Source organism: Dendrobates tinctorius, unplaced genomic scaffold, assembly GCF_039654945.1.
Source record: "Dendrobates tinctorius isolate UK_male_01 unplaced genomic scaffold, ASM3965494v1 ptg000014l, whole genome shotgun sequence".
Lineage (NCBI taxonomy): Eukaryota > Metazoa > Chordata > Amphibia > Anura > Dendrobatidae > Dendrobates > Dendrobates tinctorius.
The window spans coordinates 16,577,589-16,592,638 of NW_027361682.1; the positions used below are offsets into that span (position 1 = coordinate 16,577,589).

The 15,050-nt window shown below is 44.9% G+C and overlaps 1 protein-coding gene across 2 annotated transcripts in view; it reads left to right on the top strand.

The window, feature by feature from the left end:
- OGFOD3 (2-oxoglutarate and iron dependent oxygenase domain containing 3) overlaps nucleotides 1-15,050 on the top strand; it is a 149,928-nt gene that overhangs the window by 115,782 nt on the left and 19,096 nt on the right. The window contains exon 9 of one of the 2 annotated variants that reach the window (XM_073559703.1): nucleotides 9,295-11,569. The exons of the other annotated variant lie outside the window; for it this stretch is intronic. Within the exon in view, the coding sequence (XP_073415804.1) occupies nucleotides 9,295-9,470 (176 nt within the window). The 3' untranslated portion in view covers nucleotides 9,471-11,569. Of the gene's footprint in view, nucleotides 1-9,294; nucleotides 11,570-15,050 lie in introns of those variants that run through there. 2 annotated transcript variants of the gene reach the window in all.

Consider the following 15,050-nt stretch of genomic DNA (forward strand, 5'->3'; position numbering starts at 1 on the left):
GTTGCAGGCCTGGCAGGCTCCCATTACACCCGGCTGCAGACAGTCATAATTCACGGCTCGTTGCCCATCACAGCTATTATCGTGGGTATAAAAAGGGAGTCCGTGGTCTGCTGCCGCTTTGTGAAATTGACATGTGGCATTATGTGTCTGTCATTTACTGTCTGAGCCTTAGGAAAGACTTAGCACAACTTAACACAGTACATTCTGGTACACTGTTACACATAAAAAACAGCTTGTATGGGCTATTCTCTATAGTGCACATTGACCGCACACTTCCATTTGGAACTTTCTTTATCAACCGTCTTTTCAGATGTTCGTGGACTTTTTTGACAATGCATCCTTCTCAGTTTAGAAACATGTTCTGAAGCCGCACTACTTGGTGGGATCAAGTGAATGATTTAGGCTGTGTGCCCACGTTGCGTTTTCTATGCATTTCCGCTGCGTTTTTGCCGCAGCGGAATCGCTTAAAAAAAGCTATTAAAACGCACCCCCATGGAATCCTATGGGATTCTACAGTTGCTGTGCCTGTGCTGCGGATTGTACCGCTGCGAAATTGCATAGCGGTAAAATCCGCAGCATGTCCACAATTTCTGTGGAATCGCCGGCGATTACGCCGCCATAGGATTGCATTGAAACGCACACTTTACGCATGTGGCTATGCCCACCATGCGTAAAGTGAGCACTTCATGTGCGGATGGTACCCAGGGTCTCGAGGAGAGGAGACTGTCCTCTAGGCCCTGGGTACCATAATCCTGTAAAAAATAGAATTAAAATAAAAAAAAGAGATATACTCACCTTCTGGCGGCCCCCGGAGCTCTCCCGCCTCTCAGCCACGCTGCCAGCATCTTCCGGTCCCAGGGATGCAATGCGCAAATCACCTGAGATGACGTCACGGTGTCGCAAGCCTGACGTCACAAAGGTCCTTCGGACAAAGCATCCCTGGGAACGGAACGTAGCGGGAGCGCCGCTGAGGACATCTGGGGCCGTCGGAAGGTGAGAATAACCATTTATTTTTTTTTTCATTCTACCTTTTACTATTGATGCCGCATAGGCAGCATCAATAGTAAAAAGGTGGTCACACTTGTCAAGCATTATGCTTGACAAGTGTGACCAACCTGTCAATCGCTTTTCAAGCGATGCTTCAAATCGCTTGGAAAGCGCAAGCATTCTGCAAGCTAAAAGCGCTTGCAAAACGCTTGTGTTTTGAGGGAAAAGTATGCGAATTCCCCATGCGTTTTACCTGCGGCAGGGAGTTGCGGAAATGCTGCAGACATTTCCGCAGCATTTCTGCAACGTGGACACATAGCCTTAATGGGGGGGGGGGGGGGGTCTCTCAGTTCTCCTGATGGCAGATGTATAGAAGAAAGAATGATCATGCATGATGGATTTCCTTTATTCACATGGGAGGACAAATTTGCAATTGGAGCTGCCAAACAGGAGACCCAAGTTCTGATATGATATCCCAGCCCAACTCTAAAAGCTTCCTTGAGATCATCACCCCAATGGAAGTTCACAAGCAGATCATGTAAGGAAATTTTTTATTTGCCTGCTCCACTGGTCCATGCATATATGTTTTTTTAATCGTGAGAGAACACAAATCCAATTCAGGACGCTAAGCCTATGTTACCCTGGCTTGGATCCTAAACTCATCAGTAGTCTTTTACTGTCCCACCATAATCTGGTCAAAATGTTTCCTACTACCCTACCACATGACTGGGTCTAAGTGATTCTATGATATTCCGTAATTATTAGCTCTATCCAATATGGTCACGGCAAAATGGGACTTTCTTTTCTATTTCTTGACCAAAAGTCCTGTCTCTTGATACCCATCAATGACCACATTTTTCTCCATGCCCTGTACCTTGTATGTGCCCACAAGAGTGCAGAATATAGTAATTGTACGTTTTCTCAGATCTGCAAACCTAGGCATGGCATGTATGGGTCTTCTCGAGGATTGCATTTTGTGAGCTATAGTCCCATCTGAAGACAAATGTTCCAATTGGCATCTATTACTGTAAGTGGAAGATAACGTGTTTTGTTTAATCCAATTGACTCAAAATTGGTTTACATTCTACTCCTTAGTTACAGTACAGTGCAATAAATGAGATAGGTGTACAACGCATCACTCTAATCTTGTTAGACATCCCCGGGGCTGTAAAAATGAAAAATTTCAGCAGATTTTTCATCTGGAGACATAAGGTTGATGGCCTCTGTGTTTTTCCAGTTTGTAGACTGAGCTGCAGAAGGTTAAGAGAGGCTCCGTGTCATCTACTTAAAAAGGCCAGTGCATATACTGTCAGGAGGTTTCATTTTCTTCTAGATGAACAGCCAAGTATCTGAAAATCTCAGTTTTGGCTTTGATTTTACTCCAAGGCTCCTGGTGTGATGGGTTTTCCTTTGTTTGAGACTTGCCATTCTCTGAGATTATCTTTGATAGTTTTTCACTCATTCGGCAATAACACCTGATAGATTGACGTACCTGATGTTGGCGGAGCAATACTTTATGGATTTCCATAACCCTTAGTCTTCGTGACCTCAGAAGCTCCTTTCAAAGTGTTTATTTTACTTTTTGGCAACTATTTTCCATTTAACTTTTTAGTATTCGAAAGTTTTGACTTGAAAGAGAAGATCATGGATACTTAAATTTGTCATTTTGTAGGACATCGGCCCCAGTTCATTAAGACCAGCGATTTTCTCGCTGGTCTGGATGAGAAGCCGTGGTGGGGTCAAACTCTTCTGATTCATGAGAGGTGCACTTCATGAATCTGGAGTGTGATGAAGTGGCATGAGCCTCCGTGCAGTACACCAGAAGTCTCGCGACAGTCTCTGACTGGAGTGAGGCTTCTGGCGTAGGAAATGCCACAGCTCGTCATGAATTAGGGCTGGAGGAACTGGTTTGACAACATCAAAAGTCACAAATTTGGCACAACTCCAAGTTGTATTGAAATGTAGCAACTTTTCAAAGCTTTTATACCTTTTATACCTTTTACATGTAAAAACTTTGATGAATCCGGGCCATTGTGTATACAGTAGACTCAATATTTTATGATTACAAACCTCAGGTATGCTCTTATGTCAATACATATCTTAAGCTCACCGTAGACTTAATTATTGGTTAAACTGCAAAGTTTTCACCTCATACCTGTGGTTTGATTGAGCTTTTGTGTGCCATTCTGTTTAAATAAACTCCTTACTAAAAGTTTCCATATTCCTTAAATAGCTGTCGTTTCGCCTTCTCCACCTTCCCATACACCTGCAGGCTGAATGTGCATGAGTTTTCAATGTGGAGAGTGAAGTAAGCTGCTACTAGACACTTTGACTATAATTTCAGCTGTCCCGATCCTTCCTTCCCTAGGCATCATCTCTTGAGGGAGCGTTGGTAGGCCACCTTACTCATCAGACGGTTGTCCTTTCTTGATGGATTGGTTGAGTTCATCTAACGTTAATTTTTATGGGGAATTTAGGAAATACTGTTACTAATCCTTATCAAGTTTTACGTGCTAACCTGTTACACGGAGGAACCACAGGAGTGATAGATCAATATTGCAAAAATGAATCTGACCATTGACTTAATCCAGTGACTTCCTCAACGTCATTACAGTACGCTGTTGTGAATTCTCTCTCTGGCTTCCCTCTGGTGATTACTGAAGATAGTGGAGCTGGTCAGATTGAGAGTTCTCTTTCTGGGCTCCCTCTGGTGGTTACTGGAGGTAGTGGAGCTGATCTGATTGACAGAGGCTTGCCACCTGATAATGAGGAAGACGATTGGATATCTGGGGTTTCTGATTGGGATTTAAGACAGCTGACTCCCTCTAGCCCTGCTGGGGATTTTTTTTTCCTGTGCCTCCTGAGGTCTGATGTCTCCTGCTCTTTCCCTGCATGTTCAGCTAAGTGGTTCATTTGCTATTCTGTTTGCATTTGATCTGGTTTTGTTTATCTCTGCTTTGTGCGGGTCAGCTAGCTCTGGCTGGGGCTTTGCTGAATCACCGCCCATATGTTACTGCATGTGCCAGTTTGTTTTGTCCCCTTTTATATTGGTCTCTTTTTGCTTTGCTTTCAGAATATACCAGAGTGCTGATATAGTGGGGGGCGAAGTCGTGCGACTTCAGTGTTTTTGTGCATCAGACGTGTTGGACTTTTTGCAGGGTTTTTTGTGTGATTGCAGACAGTGTCTTTCCTTTCCTGTCCTGTCTAGTCAGTGTGGGCCCCATTGTTTGCTCAATCTTTTTTTCTGCCTGCCTTTGTGTTTTCATCTTGTCTCACCGAAAATATATATTTGGGGGCTATCTATTCCTTTGGGGTCTGCTCCGGGGCAGTTTAGATTTTCCCTTTCTTGCTTTAGGCTTAGTTAGCTGTCTGGCTGTGTCAGAATTTTTTTTTCATATATTTTTTCCTCTTTTTTTTTTTTCTGGGGCTGTAGGAGGATTTTTTTGTCTAAATGGAGACTAAGCAATTGTCTAATCGTGTTGAGCAGCTTGCTGCTGAAGTGCGGGGAATTTCTGCCTATCTCGCTCAATCATCTGCTGTTGAACCAAGAATCCCTACTCCTGATGTGTTTTCTGGGGATCGGTCTAAATTTTTGAATCTTAACAATAATTGTAAATTATTTTTTGCTTTGAAACCTAACTCATCAGGGAGCTCTGTGCAGCAGGTTAAAATTGTCATCTCCCTGCTACGTGGCGATCCACAGGATTGGGCCTTTTCTTTGACACCTGGAGATCCTATTCTGGCTAATGTGGACGCGTTTTTTCAAACCTTGGGGTTGTTGTATGATGAACCTAATGCTATTGATCAAGCTGAGAAAACCTTATTGGCTTTGAACCAGGGTCAGGATTCTGCAGAGTTATATTGTCAAAAATTCCGAAAGTGGGCGGTCCTTACTAAATGGAATGATGATGCCCTAGCAGCTCTCTTTCGGAAGGGTTTGGCAGAAACCGTAAAAGACGTTATGGTGGGATTTTCTGTTCCCTCTGGTCTTGATGACACTGTCATTGGCCATTCAAATTGATCGGTGTTTACTTGAACGTAAAACTACGCGAGAGGCTTGTGATATGCAATGTGATAGGGTTTTGTCTAGGGCGCAACGTCAGGAGTTTAGAAGGCGTAATAAGTTGTATTTTTTCTGCGGGGATGCCTCTCATCCTCTCATACTATTGCTTTCAAGCAAAAAAGGAAGCACACTGTAGTGCCAAACCATGCAAACATGAAAAATGAATAATGAATTGCATTACTGCATTAGAAGTATGAAAAATTGAGAAGGTTTAGTGCATAAAATGGCCAAGTTATGTGTACCTTGAAGCCACGTTAAGGCATTTCTCGTTTTCCAGGTCCCTATTCTATGCCAATCCTCACTAAGACTGTAGTCTCGATCTGAATGGGAACCTATGAAAAATCCTCTGTTAGGACTGAATTCTATATCTCTGTGGAGGGGAAATGGCCCTGGTTTGATTAAAAACGCCTGCAGCTAACAGGTGGAGTGCTCAGTCAGAAGGTAAATGAATACAAATTTCAAAAACTGACCGTCACATCCAAGCATAAGCATAGTGTGAACAGGTGCTTAACCTAGAGTCACCAACTCATATACATTCAAGCAAAAAAGGAAGCACACTGTAGCGCAGAACCATGCAAACATGAAAAATGAATAATGAATTGCATTACTGCATTAGAAGTATGAAAAATTGAGAAAGTTTAGCGCATAAAATGGCCAAGTTATGTGTACCTGGAAGCCACGTTAAGGCATTTCTCGTTTTCCAGGTCCCTATTCTATGCCAATCCTCACTAAGACTGTAGTCTCGATCTGAATGGGAACCTATGAAAAATCCTCTGTTAGGACTGAATTCTACAGTCATATGTAAAAGTTTGGGCACCCCTATTAATGTTAACCTTTTTTCTTTATAACAATTTTGTTTTTTGCAACAGGTATTTCAGTTTCATATATCTAATAACTGATGGACTCAGTTATATTTCTGGATTCAAATGAGGTTTATTGTACTAACAGAAAATGTGCAATCTGCATTTAAACAAAATTTGACTGGTGCAAAAGTATGGGCACCCTTATCATTTTCTTGATTTGAACACTCCTAACTACTTTTTACTGACTTCCTGAAGCACTAAATTGGTTTTGTAACCTCATTGAGCTTTGAACTTCATAGCCAGGTGTATCAAATCATGAGAAAAGGTATTTAAAGTGGCCACTTGCAAGTAGTTCTCCTATTTGATTCTCCTATGAAGAGTGGCATCATGGGCTCCTCAAAACAACTCTCAAATGATCTGAAAACAAAGATTATTCAACATAGCTTTTCAGGGGAAGGATACAAAAAGTTGTCTCAGAGATTTAACCTGTCAGTTTCCACTGTGAGGAACATAGTAAGGAAATGGAAGAACACAGGTACAGTTCTTGTTAAGCCCAGAAGTGGCAGGCCAAGAAAAATATCAGAAAGGCAGAGAAGAAGAATGGTGAGAACAGTCAAGGACAATCCACAGACCACCTCCAAAGACCTGCAGCATCATCTTGCTGCAGATGGTGTCACTGTGCATCGGTCAACAATACAGCGCACTTTGCACAAGGAGAAGCTGTATGGGAGAGTGATGCGAAAGAAGCCGTTTCTGCAAGCACGCCACAAACAGAGTCGCCTGAGGTATGCAAAAGCACATTTGGACAAGCCAGATACATTTTGGAAGAAGGTCCTGTGGACTGATGAAACAAAGATTGAGTTGTTTGGTCATACAAAAAGGCGTTATGCATGCGCTGTATTGTTGACCGATGCACAGTGACACCATCTGCAGCAAGATGATGCTGCAGGTCTTTGGAGGTGGTCTGTGGATTGTCCTTGACTGTTCTCACCATTCTTCTTCTCTGCCTTTCTGATATTTTTCTTGGCCTGCCACTTCTGGGCTTAACAAGAACTGTACCTGTGTTCTTCCATTTCCTTACTATGTTCCTCACAGTGGAAACTGACAGGTTAAATCTCTGAGACAACTTTTTGTATCCTTCCCCTGAAAAGCTATGTCGAATAATCTTTGTTTTCAGATCATTTGAGAGTTGTTTTGAGGAGCCCATGATGCCACTCTTCATAGGAGAATCAAATAGGAGAACTACTTGCAAGTGGCCACTTTAAATTCCTTTTCTCATGATTTGATACACCTGGCTATGAAGTTCAAAGCTCAATGAGGTTACAAAACCAATTTAGTGCTTCAGGAAGTCAGTAAAAAGTAGTTAGGAGTGTTCAAATCAAGAAAATGATAAGGGTGCCCATACTTTTGCACCGGTCAAATTTTGTTTAAATGCAGATTGCACATTTTCTGTTAGTACAATAAACCTCACTTGAATCCAGAAATATAACTGAGTCCATCAGTTATTAGATATATGAAACTGAAATAGCTGTTGCAAAAACCAAAATTGTTATAAAGAAAAAAGGTTAACATTAATAGGGGTGCCCAAACTTTTACATATGACTGTATATCTCTGTGGAGGGGAAATGGCCCTGGTTTGATTAAAAACGCCTGCAGCTAACAGGTGGAGTGCTCAGTCAGAAGGTAAATGAATACAAATTTCAAAAACTGACCGTCACATCCAAGCATAAGCATAGTGTGAACAGGTGCTTAACCTAGAGTCACCAACTCATATACATTCAAGCAAAAAAGGAAGCACACTGTAGCGCAAAACCATGCAAACATGAAAAATGAATAATGAATTGCATTACTGCATTAGAAGTATGAAAAATTGAGAAAGTTTAGCGCATAAAATGGCCAAGTTATGTGTACCTGGAAGCCACGTTAAGGCATTTCTCGTTTTCCAGGTCCCTATTCTATGCCAATCCTCACTAAGACTGTAGTCTCGATCTGAATGGGAACCTATGAAAAATCCTCTGTTAGGACTGAATTCTATATCTCTGTGGAGGGGAAATGGCCCTGGTTTGATTAAAAACGCCTGCAGCTAACAGGTGGAGTGCTCAGTCAGAAGGTAAATGAATACAAATTTCAAAAACTGACCGTCACATCCAAGCATAAGCATAGTGTGAACAGGTGCTTAACCTAGAGTCACCAACTCATATACATTCAAGCAAAAAAGGAAGCACACTGTAGCGCAGAACCATGCAAACATGAATAATGAATTGCATTACTGCAAACCAGGGCCATTTCCCTCCACAGAGATATAGACTTCAGCCCGAACAGAGGATTTTTCATAGGTTCCCATTCAGATGGAGACTACAGTCAGGATTGGGACCTGGAAAACGAGAAATGCCTTAACGTGGCTTCCAGGTACACATAACTTGGCCATTTTATGCGCTAAACTTTCTCAATTTTTCATACTTCTAATGCAGTAATGCAATTCATTTTTCATGTTTGCATGGTTTGGCGCTACAGTGTGCTTCGTTTTTTGCTTGAATGTATATGAGTTGGTGACTCTAGGTTAAGCACCTGTTCACACTATGCTTATGCTTGGCTGTGACGGTCAGTTTTTGAAATCTCATACTATTGCTGTCTGCCCTAAACAAGAAAAGCGTTTTGCTCACACATTTGCAGTGGGCAGTGTACAGCCTACAATTACCCTGATCTGCTCCTTGTCTACATTTTCCGCTAAGGCTTTTGTTGATTCAGGAGCAGCTTTGAATCTGATGGATTTCGACTTTTCTAAATGTTGTTGTTTTCCCATGATACCCCTGCTGACTCCTATCCCTTTGAGGGGTATTGATGCTACTCCCTTGGCGGAGAATAAACCCCAGTTTTGGACCCAGGTGATAATGCGGGTCTCCCCGGACCACCAAGAAAATTGTAAAATTTTGGTGTTGCACAATTTGCATGATACTATTGTTCTGGGTTTCCCTTGGTTGCAAACTCATAATCCTGTTTTAGATTGGAAATCTGTGTCTGTGGTGAGTTGGGGTTGTCAGTGTGTTCTTAATGACACTCCTGTTTTCTCCACCTCTCCCCAATCTCATGATATTCCTGACTATTTGGCTGATTTTTCTGATGTATTCAGTGAGAGTAAGTCTGCGTCTTTGCCTACTCATAGGAGTTAACTGTGCAATTGAGTTAATGCCCGGGTGTAAATTTCCCAAGGGTCGGCTTTTCAACTTATCGGTACCCGAACATGATGCTATGCGATCTTATATCAAGGATTCGTTGGAAGAAGGGTCATATTAGACCATCCTCTTCACCTTTAGGTGCTGGGGTTTTTTTTGTGGCCAAGAAAGATGGTTCATTAAGGCCATGTATTGACTATTGTTACCTTAACAAAATCACTGTTAAATATCAGTACCCGTTAACCCTGATTTCTGATTTATTTTCCAGAGTTAAAAGTGCCTGTTGGTTTACCAAGCTTGACCTCAGGGGGGCATATAATCTTATTCGCATCAAGCACGGGGATGAATGGAAGACGGCGTTTAATACTCCGGAGGGACATTTTGAGTACCTGGAGATGCCTTTTGGGCTCACTAATGCCCCTTCTGTCTTCCAGTCTTTCATGAACGATATTTTCCGGGACTTTGTGGATAAGTTTTTGATCATTTATCTGGATGATATTTTGATCTTGTCATGCTCGCCATGTCTGTTATGACCGCCATGTCTGTTTTGCCTCATGACCCCTGGAGCGGGGTGTGCTCGCGCATCTCATGTCTGCGATCCTGCATGTTCCCTAGAGCAGTGTGCACACTCACCTCATGACTGTTGGCCTGCAAGATGCCTGCGTTTCTGCTCTGCCTTCTGTGATCATCTCTGCATGTCTGAAACCCCTGATCGTGTGACCTGATCATGTGACCTTTCCTGGGTTCCAGCATTGTCTGGTTCTGCAATCATCTCTGCATGCCTGAAACCTGTGATCATGTGACCCTTCCCAGGTTCCAGCATTGTCTGGTTCTGCAGTCATCTCTGCATGTCTGAAACCTCTGATCATGTGACCGCTCTCTGTGATCCTGGAGGATCTGAACTTGAAGTTCTCCCCTGGTCCTGACCCGGAAGTGGAGGTGCTAATGCCCTATATCAGACCGCCCCTCCCTATGCTCAGGGGCTGAGTATTGTGCTGCTTTCCTGCATGGCTGCTTGGTCTGCTGGGTCGCTCCCTCTATTTGGTGCCCTTGCACTCTGCCCTGTCGTGCGTCTCTGTACACGCTCCGTGCTCATACTCCGTCTCTTGTCCCATGCCTTGTCTAGTGTTTGTCTGTTGTGCCATGTTTTGTCTCAGCTCTGCTTTGCCTTGTAGTCCTTCCTTGCTCTGATTCTGTTCTGTGCTTCAGTCTACCTTCAGTTCCTTGTTCCGTACCTTGTCTTGCTCTGCCTCGCTCTCTCCTATGGTGCTCTGTAGTGCTCCCTGGCACACGCACCATTCCTTCTCTCTTTCCTTTTGTGCTCTTTTCCATGTCTAGTCCCAAGGTTCTGCCTTGGCCCGGCTCTGGGCTTTGGCCTACGCTCCGCTGCTAGACTCTTGCTTATTGTGCTCTCTTGCACGTTTCTAGGCTAGTCCCAAGGCTCTGCCTTGGCCCGGCTCTGGGCTTCGGCCTACGCTCCTCTACTAGCTCTGTTCTTGCTCTGTCCTGACTCCGTGTTTCTGTCTATGCTTCTGTTCCTGGTTCCGTTCTCTGCCTGGTTTCCTGTCTTGCCTTGCTTTGCTTGCTTCGTGTACCCTGTCCCTGGCATGCCCCTCGGCATGCGCAGGTCTCGCCTTGTACTTTGCCCCTGGCATGCCCTCTGCATGCCCAGGACTCTGCCTCGTACTCTATGCCTTGTCTCTGTTATTTCATGCACTCTTGCACCTCTCATACTAGGCTTTGCCGTGATGTCTCGCACGCGTCTCTGTCCTGTACCTTTGCCTAGCCCTGCCTTGTGACTCCGTGCCCTCTTGCACGTGCCTGGTCGCCCATTGCTCGCCTGTTGCGCCTCAGCCGTGCCCGCCACCAGTGCTATAGTGGTTACCGCCTGTGTGCCTCAGCCGTGCCGCCTCTAGTTGTGCCCGCCTGCCTGTGCCACCCTCCGGTACCACCTACCGATGCTCCAGCCGTGGTTTCCGTGCTCCCTTGCACTCACGCTGGTTTTCACACTGTGCATTTTCGTGCTACTCTTGCACAAGTCTTTTGCTTACTTTGCTCTGCTTTGAACCCTGTCCTGCTTGCCGGATTCCGTAACCTGCCGACCGCTGCCAGAGGTCCGGACCTAGATGACTGCGGCCTGATGTCCGAAGCTGACTTCCGCAGCCTGATTCCTGGATCCTGTCTGGTCGATGCCAGCACTCCGGATCCCGATGCCACCGCACCCTATCCTGGACCCTGGCGTGTTTCTTGACACGCATCATGTCTCTAACATTTTCTTGTCACCTTGCATGGAACCCTGGTCTGCTTACCGGATGCCCGGATCCTGCTGATCGCCATCAGAGCTACAGAACCTGATGTCCCGGTTGATCGTTGCTTGCCGTCCGGAGTCTGACGTCATCGTGCTTCTGCCTACCATCCTGAACGTACCATGCTTTGAACCTTGGTGTGCCCTTGCACTTACTTTGCTATGTGTTCCCTGTGTATTTACGTTTGGCACCTGTTATTACCCTGAAGTGTTCCTTAATGAAGATACTTTGAATTAACGTCTTGTCTCGCCTTGTCTTGTTTCCCTGAGCTGGCCGTCTGGTCCAGCTGCCGTGGTGGCTCACCGTCTTGGTCTTGCCCCTGACACTCCCTGTATAGGGGGTGGCTCCTCACTAGATCAGCTCGCCCTAGGTGGGAGGGTGCCACGGCCCAGAGGGTCCACTCAAAGAAGAAAAACGACTAAGCGTAAGCTGACGCTCGTCACAGATCTTTTCCAGTGATTGGGATTCTCATGTGGAACATGTCCGGACTGTGTTCCGGATTTTGAGGGAAAATTTTCTGTATGTTAAGGGATCGAAGTGCCTTTTTGATGTACAGAGGATTTCATTTTTGGGATTAATTTTGTCCCCATCAGCTATTGAAATGGACCTGGCCAAGATACAGGCCATTTATGATTAGGTTCAGCCCACTTCTTTGAAGGCTCTCCAGAAGTTTTTGGGTTTTGTTAACTTCTACCGTAAATTTCTAAGTAATTTTTCTGGTATTGTTAATCCACTGACTGATTTGACCAAAAAGGGCGCTGATGTGGTGAATTGGTCTCCAGAGGCTGTTTCGGCATTTCAGGAGCTTAAGCGGAGATTCACTTCTGCTCCAGTTCTACGGCAACCTGATGCCTCACTCCCATTTCAGGTGGAGGTAGATGCTTCTGAGATTGGTGCAGGAGCTGTTTTGTCCCAAAGAGATCCGGTGACTTCTAAGATGAATCCCTGTGCCTTCTTTTCTCGAAAATTCTCCCCATCTGAACGTAACTATGACGTGGGGAATCGGGAATTGTTGGCCATGAAATGGGCATTTGAAGAGTGGAGACATTGGATGGAGGGAGCTGGACATCAAGTTGTGGTCCTCACCAACCACAAGAATTTGATTTATCTTGAATCAGCCAAACGCTTGAATCCTAGACAGGCTAGGTGGGCCTTGTTTTTCATGCTTTTTAATTTGTGGTCTCTTTTCTTCCGGGCACTAAGAATGTTAAGGCGGACGCCCTTTCTAGGAGTTTCTTTGCGGATTCTCTTGATGTGACCGAGCCTACTACCATTCTAAATGAGGGTGTAGTTCTTTCCGCCGTCTCACCCGATTTGAGATGTGCCCTGGAGGAATTTCAGGACAAACCTGAACGTTGCCCTATGGGAAAATTGTATGTCCCTGACCAGTGGAGGAGAAGAGTAATGTCTGAAATTCATTGCTCCGCGTTGGCTGGTCATCCAGGTATTTTTGGTACCAGAGATTTGGTGAGTCGGTCTTTTTGGTGCCCTGCCTTATCTCGTGATGTCAGGAATTTTGTGCAGTCCTGTGGGACTTGTTCTCGGTCCAAGCCCTGTTCTCGTTCTAGTGGGTTGTTGATGCCCCTGCCGGTGGCCAAAGTTGCCATCTTCTTCTGAGTTGGTGCCCTTGTTTTTGCTACAGGTGGTTCGGTTGCACGGGATTCCTGAGAACATTGTGTCGGACAGAGGAGTCCAGTTTGTTTCCAGATTTTGGAGAGCTTTTTGTTCCAAACTGGGAATTCAGTTATCTTTCTCCTCTGCATTTCATCCTCAGACCAATGGGCAGACTGAGAGAACAAACCAGACTTTGGAATCCTATTTGAGATGTTTCATATCTGCTGATCAGGATGACTGGGTCTCACTTTTGCCCTTGGCCGAATTTGCGCTAAACAATAGGGCTAGTTCTGCCTCTTTGTTGTTGCCCTTTTTCTGTAACTTTGGGTTTCATCCTCGATTTTCTTCAGGGCAGGTGGAATCTTCGGCCTGCCCAAGTGTGGATTCTGTGGTAAAGGGAATGCAGCAGATTTGGGACCAAGTGGTAGATAAGTTGTCCCACTCTCAGGAAAAAGCCCAACGGTTTTCCAACCGGCATAGGACCATTGGTCCCCAGTTTAAAGTGGGTGATATGGTTTGGTTGTCTTCAAAGAATATTCCTATGAAAGTTGCGTCTCCAAAATTCAAGCCAAGATTCATTGGACCTTCTAAGATTTTGGAAATCCTTAATCCCGTTTCTTTCTGTTTGGCTCTTCCAGTTACGTTTAAGATTCATAACGTGTTCCATAAATCCTTGTTGAAGAGGTTTGTAGAGCCAGTAGTTCCCATGGCGGCGCCTCCTGACCCTGTATTGGCTAAAGTTAATTTGGAGTATGAGGTAGAGAATATATTGGATTCTCGTTTGACTAGACAGAGACTCCAGTACCTGGTCAAATGGAAGGGTTATGGCAAGGAGGATAATTCTTGGGTCTTTGCTTCTGACATTCATGCCGAAAGATTGGTTCGTGCTTTTCACCGGGCCCATCCTGACCGGCCTGTTGGCGTGGATGAGGGTTCTGTGACCCCTCCTCAAGGGGTTGGTACTGTTGTGAATTCTCTCTCTGGCTTCCCTTTGGTGATTACTGAAGATAGTGGAGCTGGTCAGATTGAGAGTTCTCTTTCTTGGCTCCCTCTGGTGGTTACTGGAGGTAGTGGAGCTGATCTGATTGACAGAGGCTTGCCACCTGATAATGAGTAAGACGATTGGAGATCTGGGGTTTCTGATTGGGATTTAAGACAGCTGACTCCCTCTATCCCTGCTGGTGATTTTTGTTCCTGTGCCTCCTGAGGTCTGATGTCTCCTGCTCTTTCCCTGCATGTTCAGCTAAGTGGTTCATTTGCTATTCTGTTTGCATTTGATCTGGTTTTGTTTATCTCTGCTTTGTGCGGGTCAGCTAGCTCCGGCTGGGGCTGTGCTGAATCACCGCCCATATGATACTGCATGTGCCAGTTTGTTTTGTCCTCTTTTATATTGCTCTCTTTTTGCGCTGCTTTCAGAATATACCAGAGTGCTGATATAGTGGGCGGCGAAGTCGTGCGACTTCATTGTTTTTGTGCATCAGACGTGTTGGACTTTTGCAGGGTTTTTTGCATGATTGCAGAGAGTGTCTTTCTTTTCCTCTTCTGTCTAGTCAGTGTGGGCCCCATCGTTTGCTCAATCTATTTTTCTGCCTGCGGTTGTGTTTTCATCTTGTCTCACTGACAATATATGTTTGGGGGCTATCTATTCCTTTGGGGTCTGCTCCGGGGCAGTTTAGATTTCCCCTTTCTTGCTTTAAGCTTAGTTACCTCTCCGGCTGTGCCGAGGCATCTAGGATCATCGTAGGTACGCTCCACGGCTACTGCTAGTTTTGAGGACAGGATCAGGGATTTGCATCCGCTTAGTTACCAACCTCTCTGGCTTTCTGTGGCTTAGCCTGGCCTGCTATCCTCCTCGGTGATCCATTCATAACAGTACGCACATGATGACTCTTAAGTCTCCTGAGGCCGTTCTTGTAAACTGTACAAACAACTTACTAAAAGCCACCATACATATTAGATGAAAATCTTCCGAATCTGTTTGTATCAGCGGCATCAGCCAACCATCTCCTGTCTAAGGTAGGCCTCTCAATTCTCACTCGACAGATAATGTTGGGGGAGAGAAGGATGTGGCTTGTTGGGATTTCAACATGCCACGTGTTTTCTT